This window comes from Coturnix japonica, chromosome 2 (genome assembly GCF_001577835.2).
Source record: "Coturnix japonica isolate 7356 chromosome 2, Coturnix japonica 2.1, whole genome shotgun sequence".
Classification (NCBI taxonomy): domain Eukaryota; kingdom Metazoa; phylum Chordata; class Aves; order Galliformes; family Phasianidae; genus Coturnix; species Coturnix japonica.
In genome coordinates, this window is record NC_029517.1 from 122600785 (window position 1) to 122614315 (window position 13531).

Sequence of the window (13531 nt, forward strand, 5' to 3'; positions counted from 1 at the left end):
TATAATAAAAACTCCATGTTTTAATACATTGCCATGCACAAATGAAGTCCAACGATGCGGAGTACAAAATCGTCCAATATACAAAATGATAAAGCAGATATCCAAAGCTTCCAGAGATCATGCCCGAAGATACCAAAAACTTGATATTGATTTTAATTTCATCATTTATTAGAATTCTTCCCTCCCACCCAGGTTTTATTTCTCATTGATTTTTGAAAACAGAAGGAATTAAAGCAGAAATACAAAAACCGTCGGGTGGAATTAACAGCGATGGCCACTTTGTGTACTAAAAATTAGATTGCATGATAATTTCAGTTCTGGGAAAACAAGCACTGCTGTACAAGGAACACCTTGGATGCCTGGGGAAGAGCAGCGCACATCCAACGGAAAGGCACACTTTGTTGTTATGCCACCTCGCTTGGCTTCATCTCTAAAATGCTCTCATAGAGGACTGGGAGTAACAGCACATCACGTTTTAACCATTTGAGTGCTGCCATCCTACCAGATTTCCAACCAAGTTAACATTAAAAGGAGGTTCCAGGGGAATTTTCCTGGTGTGTGTAGCTCAGAGCTGAGCCTAAAGGTGGCTCAGGTTCCCTCAGCTCCTGTCCATCACCAGCGGTTGGGACTGTTTGGTTCTTTTTATGGGCCACAGATCTGGGGCAGCCTTTGGAGATGATGCTACAATTCCAACTGTGAATTTCCAGCTCTCCTCAAAGATTGGCTCAGCTAAAATTAAATTCAGCTTCCTGAAATGTAGGAGCCAAACACCGGCCAACACAGTGTCAGACTGATCATGGGTGGGTGTCTCTGTTGTCTTGTCCATGCTCAGATGTGAACAAGGAATAACAACCATGAGGCAGGTCCATATACCTGGAGCCCCTAGAAGAACCTGAAGGCAAAGCCAAGTGAATCCCAATCCAAGTACAAGATGACCCAGCTCAAGGCAGGGGTTCGACTGGATGATCTGGTGTTATTTAATGGTCATTTCCAACCTCAGTCACTTTGATTCTATGACTTCAGTGCTGGCAACTCACGCTTCCAGCATCTTACTCCATGCAATTCACCGTTACTTAGGGGAAGCCTAGCACTCAGCAATGACCGCCAACAGCAATGAGTTTCCCTGGCCCTGAGTATGCAAGGGTGGTCTGTCTGTCCATCCATCTCCTGCCATGGCCCCAGGACAGGCTGGTGCAGGGCTCTGGGTGCCCCTCATGGCCCACTTCTTTCTCTCCATCACTGGAGCTGAGCTTAGCAGGGAGAACGATGAGCATCCCACGGGCAGATTGTTTTATTCTCTGCACACCTTTTTGTTGCTTACATGCAGTTGGGCTGCAATATTGGTTTCCCTGCTTTAAAAAGAATAAATCTGGATGTCACTATTTAATTTGGTAACATGATATTAAATAGATGAATTCTAGGCAAGTGCCTAATAGAAGTAATGTGATTACAGATATAACAACAGTTACATGGGATTTTTTTCTTTTTCTGAAAAGGTATTTAGATATACATGGAATTAAAAGCAGAAAGGAGCTTTTCATCTCATTCTGACTAAGCCTGTGTTACAACAGTGCTGAAATCCCACTTGCAGAGAAGAGGCAGCCCTTGTGCAGCCATCATAGCACTGCTCCACTGCTGGCACACAAACCAGCAGCCCCGCAAATGTACCTGACTGCAGCTGGTATTGACCAGTGTTCCCTGAACAATAAATCTACGCCAGACTCATTTTCTTAGGATTTCACACTGGATTAGAGCAAGAATCCCCAAAGATCTTTATCTTCTTAGCTATGTCCCTTTTTGTTCCAGCTTCTTGATATTGATTCAATACCAATTTGCAGTAAGTATTGCTTTTATGGTTTCTTTTGCCTGCATGAACTGTTTACCCTCTAAAATACACATCCTATTTTGTGCTATTTTCCTCAGCACAACAAAGAACTCTGAAAGGCAGCTCATAGCTTTGTGCTTGCCTTGTATCTAAGAGCAGCAGCTTCATGAGACCTGGATAAGAAGCCGAGCACTCCTGCTTATTTTGAAGGTCCAATATTCAAAGCAGCCACCTGCAATAAGGTTTGCAGTGCTCACTGCTCCAGGTCATCCCACTGAACTCATTTCACATAGAGAGCTTCATTCACCAGCTGCGGAGGGACTCACTGGGGCAGCGGGAACAGTTTGCTTCATACCTTGTTCAACTGCAAATCAACACAGTGTAGTTCTCAATCAGCACTTCAGCTCCTCTGCTGGCTGTTGGGCATAAAACCTGTTTCATGCCAGCAAAATGGTGCCTCCTTGATCAAGTGGCTCTCACTGCATGCTCACACCGGTCATGTGGGTGCAAGACTTTATCCCAGGCTGTTACTATCGAACAACAACAGACTAATTATGTATGGCAGCTTTTGTTGTCCTTTCTTGTCCAGTTCTCTTCTTTAATCACATGCAGAAGAGCCTTGTAAATGTGAGGAGATCTACTGCAGCCCCCACCAGTTACAAGTCAGTTCATAACTCTCTAAGGCAATATTGTGTGAAAGCAATGGATACAAGTGGGCCTGCTTTCCTTTTGTATTTAAAATTCATGGCATTTCAATTCAGAACTTTGCATCAGATGATCCAGTGATGATCCAGGCTGAGCTCTTACACAGCACACACCTCACTGCTTCATCCAGGGACTGCTGAACGGAGCCTACATTTCCATTTGAGGTAGAGCTTATTGACTTAGAAAAAAGCTCTGCATATACTTAAAGACCTTACATGAAGGAGAATGTGCCAGATAACCAAGTAAGTTGTCTCTATGGGTAATTATCCTTCCTGTCGAGCATTTGTGCTTAATTTCTAGCCTGAAATCTGTTTCCACCCAGTAGAGCACATCATTCCCTTTTCCTCTGAATGAAAGCACTACCTGCCCTTAGCCAGCACTTCCTGCACAGGTAGAGGTTGTGATTGCAGGCAGATTGAGTCATCTCTTCACATCGTCTCTGATAAATTAATAGCTTGAGCTTCATTAGTCTAGCACTATAATAAGAGCTGTTTTCCTGCCCTTGAATGACACTGCGAGCTGTAGAAAATAATCTTTCCAAGTTGTCAATATATGAAAGATGGGCACAAATGGCTCCGTAACATCACTGTTGCCAGATCCTCCAAGTCCTACTGATGGTCCTCCTCAGAGATGACTCTGAGCTCTTGGGGGTTGACGGTGAGTGGATGATGTTGACCTTCATGGCCACCCAACTCCAGACACATTCCCAAGCCCCCAAGGAGGCTCCCCTCCTCCTCTTGGCTTCTGCATTTGCAGCACTCCAGGTTCATCACCATATCATGGCACACACCTGGCTTTGTCATCTGTAAATGCTCCAACAGTAATGTTCTGTTTCTCTGGGAGGAATATTGATAATAAAACATACCTTGGAAGAAGCTCATTAGGAATACTCTCACTGATGATAATGTCATATTTGTAACCATTTCTTGTGAGCTAGCAACTAATAAGTTTTAATCCACTTAGCGTGGTCTATACTGATGCTGCACTGTGCTCTTTTATTCTTTATCAGAATCAAATGATCTATAGGAGGCTAAGGATAGGATGTCAGCAGAGCCTCTTTTATCAACAAGCCTTTGATATCACAAAAAATGATAACAAAGTTATTTGACACAATACATTTCTATAACAATCATTTGGAGGGGTTTATCAATTTTTAATCGCTTTAATGATTGCTTCATATCAACCTTTCTATGCTTTTACCCTGGACTGATAGGAAGCTAATGAGCCTATAGTTTTCTGTGTCAGCTCACTTGTGCTTCTTAATTATTGGTTTGGGGTTTAGTTTGATTTTGTGTAATTTAAAGCTTTTTTAAATGCTTCTAAGTTCTGAAAAATCTTACTCCTAAGTTTTCCTACACTCATATATCTGGTTGTGTGAACTGAAGAATATGTTTGGATGGTTACTGCTTAACATTACCCATAATTTCCGATGGAGTAGGAGGAATTGTATTTTAATGTGAAATTTGACTCCCTTATCCTACTGCTTTCAAATACAAAACAAGAGTATTTGTTGGTTTTCACATGTTCACTCAATATCCACCATGCTGTACCCAATATCAGAATCACTATGACAGGATGATAAGGATGCAGAATGCATTTGGTCTTACTAGCCCTGGCCTACTGGCCGCTGACCTCCCATGCATTTTTTGGCTTCCCACATCAAACATCTGCTTTGCTTACTCGCTGATTTAAACTCACACGCCTGCCTAATCGCTCATACATTACGTTGGTGGCATTTCTGCACTCCAGATGGCTTACTTGCATTTTACCATAGGAGGCTGCAGGTAATGCTGGCAATACCTCCCCCCAGTCATTGATTTTCATTGCAACAGAGGACTTCTTAAATTAAAATCTTACTGACCAGTTTGCATATACCCGGGTCAATCAACACAGCCTTACAGCAGGGCCCTTCAAAGGAGATTCGGGCTGCAGAGAGTTAAAAGGGGATGGGGGTGAAAACTGCAGGATTTTACTCTGCTTGCCTGAAACAATTTTGAATAATTGAGATCTCGTGGCTTGGTGGAGGGCGGAGGGAGGCTGCTTTTGGCTATAGCACAAAATCCCTCAGGACTGGCCCCACAGCTGGCATTAACCAACACATCTCAGGAGAAGGATGGAACAGTCTGTTGTAGGTCTGCTGGGGGCCTGGCCTGGGGTCTTCTGAAAATGTGGAACAAAACAAACACAGAATTTTGTCATTAATAATGGTTTGATTTCCTTAATGACACTGCAGCTGCTTTCAGTCTGGCTGCCGAGAAGCAGACAGCCAGGAAGGAGCCCATTGCTACAGCATGACACAGACAGACCAGCAAGGCTAAGGGGCTTGCAGAGCTCTTGCATTCTCCCCTCCTGGAGAGCTGTGTTCTCCCTAAGAGAATAAGTGATGGGGAATTCGGGCAAAGAAAGCCATGCAGATGGAAAAAAAGCAAGGACTAAACCAATGCAAAAGATGTTTTCATTCACAACATGTTTTCTGAGGTGAGCAGTTCCTTCAGTTTTCCTATGTTGCCCTTGGCATAATTTGAAGCACTGAGGATGGCTGAGTCTCTGCGTGTCCCTGCCCAGAGAACAGCGGCCGGGCGCTGCACAGGGATGCTTGCTGGTCCTTCATCTCAGAGCTGTGAGCAGTGATCAATGCAATGGTAGCACTGGGCTTTGTGAGTGTATCCAGCTCCACAGGGCTGATAATTGCTCTTTTATTAAAACAGCATTCGTCTTCTACTCTTTTGCACAGAACTAATGGCTCTGAGCATATTTAAATTCACTTCCTTTGCCGGAATAACTTATTCACTCCCTTTCATGTTGACTTGGTCTTTGGCACTCTAGACATAAATGATTTATTGACTGGAGATAAAGCATTGTTTCCACAGAACTGTTCTTGCGACCCAGGCAAAAGCGGATGTGTCCGCTCTTAATAAGGTGTTCAGCATAAAAAATGCAATAGACTTGATTGTCTGCACTCAAGAGCCTTTCCGAGAATACAGTACCTGCCCCCATTCACGATAACAAAAAAAATCTCCCCCACATGATTATTTATATTAAAAAGTTTTCGGAAGAATACGCTGGGATCCAGATAGTTGTTCAGTAGCTGCAGAACAATTTCATAAATATCCCTGAGGAAGCATGGCCTACTTTGGGAGAATAACAGTGATTAAAAACATCCAAACACGACGAATAGTTAAATACAAGCCAAAAAGTACAGTGATTTCCGTATGGCTCCTGCAGACAGTTACACATGTGAGGAGTGTCGCGGGGCACAAGGGAACTATTCTTGCTTAGAGTCCTCCACATGCACGGGCTGTCTGTAGGATGGAGACCTACACCGCTGCCAAATAAGCTTGGTCCATGGGCACCTACAGCAGAGCTCTCACTGAGTTTGGCTACATGAAGGCCTGGATTTATTTTCACATTTCTTAGGGCCTGTAACACTGGTTTTCTAGATCACCATAGCTAGAATCCTGGGAAGCTTTGAAAACAATCTGTTTTAATGGGAGAAGTGCACACATCTAAATTCATGACCATTTACTGGAAGATGTTCAAGACCAGCACTGCTACAAAAATGCTTCTAGCAGCTCTTTGCCTGGCTCATGTTTTTCTCATACGCCCTTTTAAGATAATGCTCTCTGATAAACTCTTCTTTTATCATTCAAATTACACCAGAATTTTTCGTTGGATAGTAGAATAAGAGAATTTCTACTGCTGAAGTACAGCTTTAGAAAATCCTTTTGAAAATAATTGATATCCAAGTTGGGTTTTTGTTGGCTTTTTTAATTGCTGTACCAACACAAAATTGGTGTCAGTTGCCAGAGTGTGTTCTTAAAATTTGTAACAGAAAGAGCTGTAAAATTTACTGGAGCTTATAATAGAATTCTGTGAGGTGCTCAGCCACTTCTCTCTATAGGGATCAGATTCCAACCTGCAATGCTATGAAAAGCTCTAAAAAGTGCAAATGCTGCCGTTGGCAAAGATTCTTACCTCATAATGAGAACTTGTACACCAATAAATTTAAAATCCAAGGGGCCAGGATTTTCAGAAGGAGAATCTAAAGCTTACTGCTTCACACATCTGGGAGATTCACTTGAAAACCCATGGAAAGACCCAAACCGCTAGGAATCACTAGCAACTTCTGAAAATCTTGGCCATCAATTTCCTTCTTGAACAGTAAAGAAGTATTTCAACATGCTGAATCTGAGATGGGTGGAGAGATGTCAGCTAATCCTTCACTCATCTGAAAAAATTACATTTTAAAAATTACACACTAAATGCATTTATCTGTTGATTCTACAGGCACCCTCGCAGGCTGACGCTGAATTCTCTAGCAATGAACTGTACAATAGTTTTTAAGTCTCATGACACAGGAATTTGCTCTAAAAAGGTGCCTTTACCTTGATGCAATTGTGCCTTCTCTCCACCGCTGCATCTTCCCACCGCTATGGCACTTCACCCACAGTTTGGCATACACACCAATAGCAACTATACGGTATCTGCCTATTAGGTTGGAGAGAATGAGAGTTTTTAAACATACAAAACACTACCTTTGATTTTAAAGAAATAAGGAACAAATGGATAAGTCCCCTTAGCATGTTGATGGCATCAGTTCATTACAAAGAGGGTGTCGAGAAGGTCCTGATGTTAGGGACAGACATTAATTCCACTAAATCCCTGTGGAAAAAAACAGTACCACAGCCAGCTGTGATACAGCCAGTGATGAGGCCAGCCATTCAGAGACTGAACAAAAAACAATGCTCAGATTGAATGCAACAGTCTTGAGCCTGCTACAGTATATTGAAAGGCTTATTAGAACCGTTTGCTTATTCCTGTTTCCTACCAAAATATGCTTTTGGATAGAAAGTGGAAAAAGTTAACAAAGAAGTCTGCCCTCTTCGAAGGGAGTGTCTTGCTCCTTAGAAGTATAGTCTTACTCATTACCTTTTTCACAGAGTTTGGTTTGGATTGTGATTCCCAAGTTCTGTCCAAAACATAAATAGTGGCCAGCATAAAGAACCCGAATCCTTCCAGTTTGTTCTGTTTCTAGTGTAGACCAAACCCTACGTCCAACTCACCTCTGAGAAGGGTGCTCTCCCTTTCCTCTCCCTCACTGAGTAAGAAAACACATTGGCATACCAGGAATGAGAGCCTCTGATATCTGCTGGAGGGGAGGGAGAACAGACACAGTGTCCTCAGCTGACCCTGTTCTTGGCTACCTCTGTGACAGCTGTTCTGCAAGTCTCCACAAAGTAAGTCACACCTCTGCCACGTGCAAATCTATCTACACAATGTACTGTGAATCAGTGAAGGTATGCTAGTAGTGGACTTCACTTTGGATGCAGTCTCAGCACAAATACTGAAACATATCCTCAGTATTTAGAAAAGACCGTTGTATATATATATATGGACTGTGCTAATTCTGTGCAGAAAGCACGCATGAAATGCTGATATTGTTTAACGGAATACTATTAGACTGCAAAACTAACACATACAAGACTTTTACATTCCTATCAGGGGTGTAGTAACGTGAACATATCCACGGAGATTGGAGAGTTCCTGTAAGTTTTTCCTAAAACATCATGCCATCTGCATACATAATAAAAGAATCCAGTAGTTGCCATGCTAAAACAGGACTTCTAGTGAAGGGCATAGGCAGTCCCCTAAAGGGAACCCAAAGTTATGCACAGTGATGAAAACTGGAAGAAATTTTCCAGCTAAAGGTCTGTCAATGACCATTTTGAACAAATTAGCACTGGATATTTTGCACCACGTTTTTACTCCACAGCAAACGAGGTCTTCTCAGAATGCATCGTCTTAAGTGGGCTGATTTTACTTCAAGTTTGTCTTCACTCCTCCAAGGTCACCTTCTGGCAGTGCCATTGATTATGGGTTTTTTCATGAAGGAAAGTTCATTTTCATATCAAGTGGCAGGACAGCAGCTTTACAGGCTGGAAATGTTTATGGAGAGCTCTCTGCTGGGGCTGTAAGAAACAAAACAGAAAACCAAAAACAGACAGTGAGTATAGACCAGAGTAAAGGAATTACCATGTATTTCAACTACATGTTTGCGCTGAGCAAATGCATTTCTGCTGTAAAGATGAACTACTCTTAGAACATATATTATGACCCTGGCACTTTCTTTAATCAACTTTACTCATCAACCAAAAAAACTCCGTGCTTAATCAATTTCTTAGATAAATATAAAGTGCAGGCCAGCAATCATTTGTCTGATTTAACAAATGCTGCTTGAATTTTATTGCCTCATCTTAAAGCACTGCTCACTCTTCCTCCAATCTGAGTCCCAAAGGGTCTGGGTCTTGGCTGGGCTTGCATAAACTACTGAAGCACCACAATAGCCAAATGCTGGAAAGGTTCAAGTGTCAAAGTACAGTTTGATGTTCCCTCACCACTTCTGCTGGTCAAGACAGTAAGACTTGGCCACTGCTCTAGTAAAGCACCTTCCATTTCTGTGGCACTGAAGCTGCTATTCCTTGCCTCAAAGTCCTCACAAAGCTGTACGTCATTCACACAACAAAAGATTAAGTGGAGGTTTCTTACAATTCTCTCATCTGCCGAACTCTTTGAGACATAAAGCAGAAAGACAAGAGATAATGGACGCAAGATTCAGTAAGACATATTCCAGGTAGATACAAGGAAAAAGTGCCCAGCAAGAGTGGCTGAATTTTGGAACAAATTACAGGCTGTGCAATCTCCACCTGCACAGATTGTAGAACCTCAGAATCTTTAAGAGTTGGAAGTGACCTTTAAGGGTCATTCAACTCCCCTGCAATAAACCAGGACACCTACAGCTAGATGTGGGTGCCCACAGCCCTGTCCTGCCTGACTTTGAATCTCTCCAGGGGTGGGGTATCCACCACCTTACCAGGCAGTCTGCTCCAGAGCTACACTTCCTGTACCATAAGAAACTTTTTCCTTATATCCAATCTAAATTTCCCCTCTTTTTGTTTGAAAACATTTCCCTCTGTCCTTTCACAACAGACCCTCTTTATGAGTGCATCCCCTTATTTCTTATAGCCCCCCTTTAAATACTGAATAACTGCCTACAGGTCTCCCTGGAGCCTTCTCTTCTCCAGGCTGAACAGCCCCAGCTCTCTCAGCCTGCATTCATAGGGAAGGTGTTCCATCCCTTGATCATTTTGATGGCCCTCCTCTGGACACACTGCACCATGTCTTAGTCTCTCCTGTACTCACTGCTCCACATCTGGATGCAGTTCTCTGGGTGAGGCCTCACCAGTGCAGAGCAGAGGGGCAGGATCACCTCCCTCACCCTGCTGGCCACACTTCTTTTGATGCAGCCCAGGATATAGTTGGTTTTCTGGGCTGTGAGAGCACATTGCTGGTTCATGTCCAGCTTCCCATCCACCAGTATCCCCAAGTCCTTTGGCAGTGATGTGCTCCATTCTTACATGCCCCAGCATGTACCGATAGTGGGGGTTGCAGTGACCCATGTGCAAGACCTTGCACTTGGATTTGCTGAACCTCATGAGGTTCTCCTGGGCCCACTGCTCAAGTCCTCAAGCATGTCACCTGTACTCCACAGCTTGGTGTCATCCACAAACTTGCTGAGGGTGCACTCAGTCCCACAGTCAAAGTCACTAATGTAGACATTAAAGAGCATTGGTCCTAGTACTAACCCCTGTGGAACACCAATTGCCACTAATCTCCATCTGGACATCATGCCATTGATCACCACTCTCTGGGTGTGATCTTGCAATCAGTTGCTCATCCATCGAACAGTCTACCCATCAAATCTACATATTTCCAATTTGGAGAGAAGGATGCTGTGGGCTACTGAGACAAAGGTCTTACTGAAGTCCAGATAGGTGACATCAGTGGCTCTTCCCTTGTCCATTGATGCAGTTATACCATCACAGAAGGCCATTAGGTTGGTCAGGCAGGACTTGCCCTTGGTGAAATCACACTGGTTGTCCCATATCACCACCCAGTCTCCCATGTGCCTTAGCATAGCTTACAGGAGGCTCTGTTCCATGATCTTCCCTGGCACAGAGGTGAGGCTGTTAGGCTGGTAGTTCCCTGGGTCATTCTTTCTACCCTTCTTAAAAATGGGTGCGATGTTGCCTTTTTTCCAGTCACCACGGATTTCACCTGACTGCCGTGGCATTCCAAATGTAATTGAGAGTGGTAAATACATATTCACTACTCAGCACAATTTTTGGGGTCTTTTTTTGTGTCAAATTCCAATTAGTGAGGCTGACTCTGATGCTGCCAAGGCAGTATTCATATCAACTAAAGCTTGGGCTGGCAGTGGCCAGAGCTCTGCTCTGCAGGGTGCAACTGGTGGGCTCTGCCATCCTGCCTACATTTACCTCTGAAGCCCCAAACCATTGCAGCTATGGAAATGAAGGACTGCTTGAATGGGGAATGGCTGCGATGCAAGGAAGAGCACTGAGTGAGATTTTATAAAAGATAAGTCCAGACCTTGCTATAAGCACCTTATTTCTCAGTTTAAATATGGTCTGTGAAATAGCAGAACAATAAAACTCAGTCTCCTTAGCTACTTTCTTCCTTATTTAGGCACATTCGCTCAATTACAGTGCTAGCTTTCATTTTGGTTTCCACAGCTGTACTACTTTTATTCTCAAGGACCTTGAGTGTGATAATCCCACCTGCACCTGCTGTCATCTGCTCCATGACAAACCCGCGTCCAGTGGCCAGAGAAAGGTGCATGTTTGAGACCCAACAAATGTTTTATCCTATGAGAGAACTGACAGGAAAGTTTTGATCCTTCACCTGGCATAGGGAGATAACTAACTGCATCCCCTGGGGCAGAAAAGGAAGCAATGGGGATATTAAGCAGGTGTGAAGATAAAGGGGAAATCTGGGGGAAGGTTTTAAACCTGGAGAGAGGAAAGCAGGTATGTAACCTCAAAAATGTTGGATTCCGGGTGAAGCGGGATTTTTGCAGCACTGGCAGAGATGTGATTGTTTCACAAAGGAGAAATAAGAGCTCTTTTTTGAGGCTAGATGGATAGCTCATCGGCTGCAAGGAAGGGGAAATTTGAAAGGCTCTCCCAAGCAATCAAAAATCTCTCTCCTATCCGCACACTGACAGAACTAAAATGAAATGGGCAAACTGGTGACTTACAACAGGTCAGGCCTCAAGATTCCCATGATGGAATTCCCATCATCCACTCTGTCTGAACCCTTGGCCTGTGCACATGCCTGGGTTTTACGTGACTCAGTGGGCCATGAGAAACTCAAGAACAAAGAACAGCAGGGACTGATCCATACCTAAGCTCCATCACACCATGGTGTGAGTATAACCAAGCCTGGAAGCAACCAGTGACACTGACCTTGGGAAAAGCAGTAATTCTGTTCAGCTCTGAACTTTGAGCAAGCAAAGCAAGGGGTTAGCATTGATTTAGCACATTTCTTCTAATTTTATCTTTCGAGGTCAAGATTTTAGAAGCACTTATTCCCACTTGTAACCTATAATTTTTGATGCCCAGATGGAGACTCCTCTAACGATCTTGGTTTTCTAACAGCATGTACCCAGCACTTTTGGAAAGTAAGATCTTTTTAAAAGGTATCACGAGTGAGCAGTTGTCTTTGAAAGCGTTGCCTTTGCCTGAAGGCTCTTGGAATGACGACTGCCTTTCGCAGTTTTGTAAGCTTACCGACTAACTTGGTGGCCTATGGATCTAATCTCATATGACATTTTCAAGAAGCTGCCATAGAAAGACACCAACCATTTCAAAGCCGTAGATGTATTTCATTTCTGAGCATGTGATTTTTTTCTAACTAGGAAAGGAACGCTCTTCTCGTTCATTTGAAATATATGTTAGTTTAGCTCAACCTAGCAGCATTGCCTATTTTCATACCCTCATAACTGAACAATCCTGATAAAGAAAACAAATATCTATTTCCTTTGGTATGTTTCTTCAACACTGGAACTAATTTTATATTATAAATTATAAATTTCAAGGCAGGACATTTCAAACATGAGACTGTTAGGAAAAACCCCTATTTCTAACATCCTTATAGCAACTATTACTTTCAGTGTGGTAAGATCTGCTTTCAGCTGCATTGACTAGTATGTTTCAGAAAGGCTGCAGGTCTCTCACTTCATGCTTCTTACGTAGCTTGGGACATTCCAATATTCTGCAGATTACTGCAGACTTGTTGCATCTTGCTTCTCAATATTTAGCAGCGTTGCTAGCTTTGAAAAATTTCATACAGTGACAAAAGGAAATGGTTGCCAGCTCATTCAGAGATTTACCCTTTTTCTTTATTGCTCACTGAATTATAACCACTGAGGTGTGAGAGCTAATGGAAATTAATGCAAAAACAAAACACCTCTTTGGGGAGCTACTGATCCGGGTCAACCACCAGAAGAGAAGGAGGAACGAGGATTACCAAGGGCTGGGAAATGCAGCCAAGGAGAGCTGCAGCAAGAACAGGATGGTTCCGCACTGCAATCAGTGCCCCAGGCCAGATGACACCGAGTTTGGTTTCATTTCACCATGAAATCATCCCCTGGCTGTTCTGGGCTGAGTGGGAGGACTCTCTGCACTTTTGTTCTCTAGGTAAATGCAGCTATTGTTGCACATCCTTATTACCTAACCCAGATAGGCAGAGTCAACAGTGCCAGAGCTCAAAGGTTACCTGAGGGTCTGCCCATCCTAGCCGGTGTCCTGCAGCCCACTGCACCCAGCCCCCAGCTTCAGTCCTGTGTTGTAGGGCAGCCAGACAAGCCTCAGGGCTGCAGGAGGACAGCAAGCTGCCAGGCTGCCAGTGTCACTGCCTCTCTGCTTCCATTAGATCGGTGCTAAGCAGTGACACATTAATCAATGGGCTGAACACAACACCCAGCAGTTAAGAAGGAAAACAGGGATGCGGGTGATTTTTGATCAGACGATTTTGTTTTGATTCCTGACTAGTCATGTGTTGGTTTGTCTTGCCTGACTTTCCCCTCATTACTAAAACTTGGTAGCTGACACAGTCTTGAAGGTTACTTAATGTTGTTTGTCA

The 13531-nt window shown here is 43.4% G+C and overlaps 1 protein-coding gene across 2 annotated transcripts in view; it reads right to left on the reverse strand.

Moving 5' to 3' along the window:
* The window catches only part of SAMD12 (sterile alpha motif domain containing 12), a 168413-nt gene continuing 154882 nt past the window's right edge, over positions 1 to 13531 (reverse strand). For both annotated transcript variants that reach the window (XM_015856215.2, XM_032442891.1), the window contains exon 5: positions 1 to 8499. In XM_015856215.2, coding sequence (XP_015711701.1) covers positions 8477 to 8499 — 23 coding nt within the window. In that variant the 3' untranslated portion in view covers positions 1 to 8476. The remainder of the gene's footprint in view (positions 8500 to 13531) is intronic.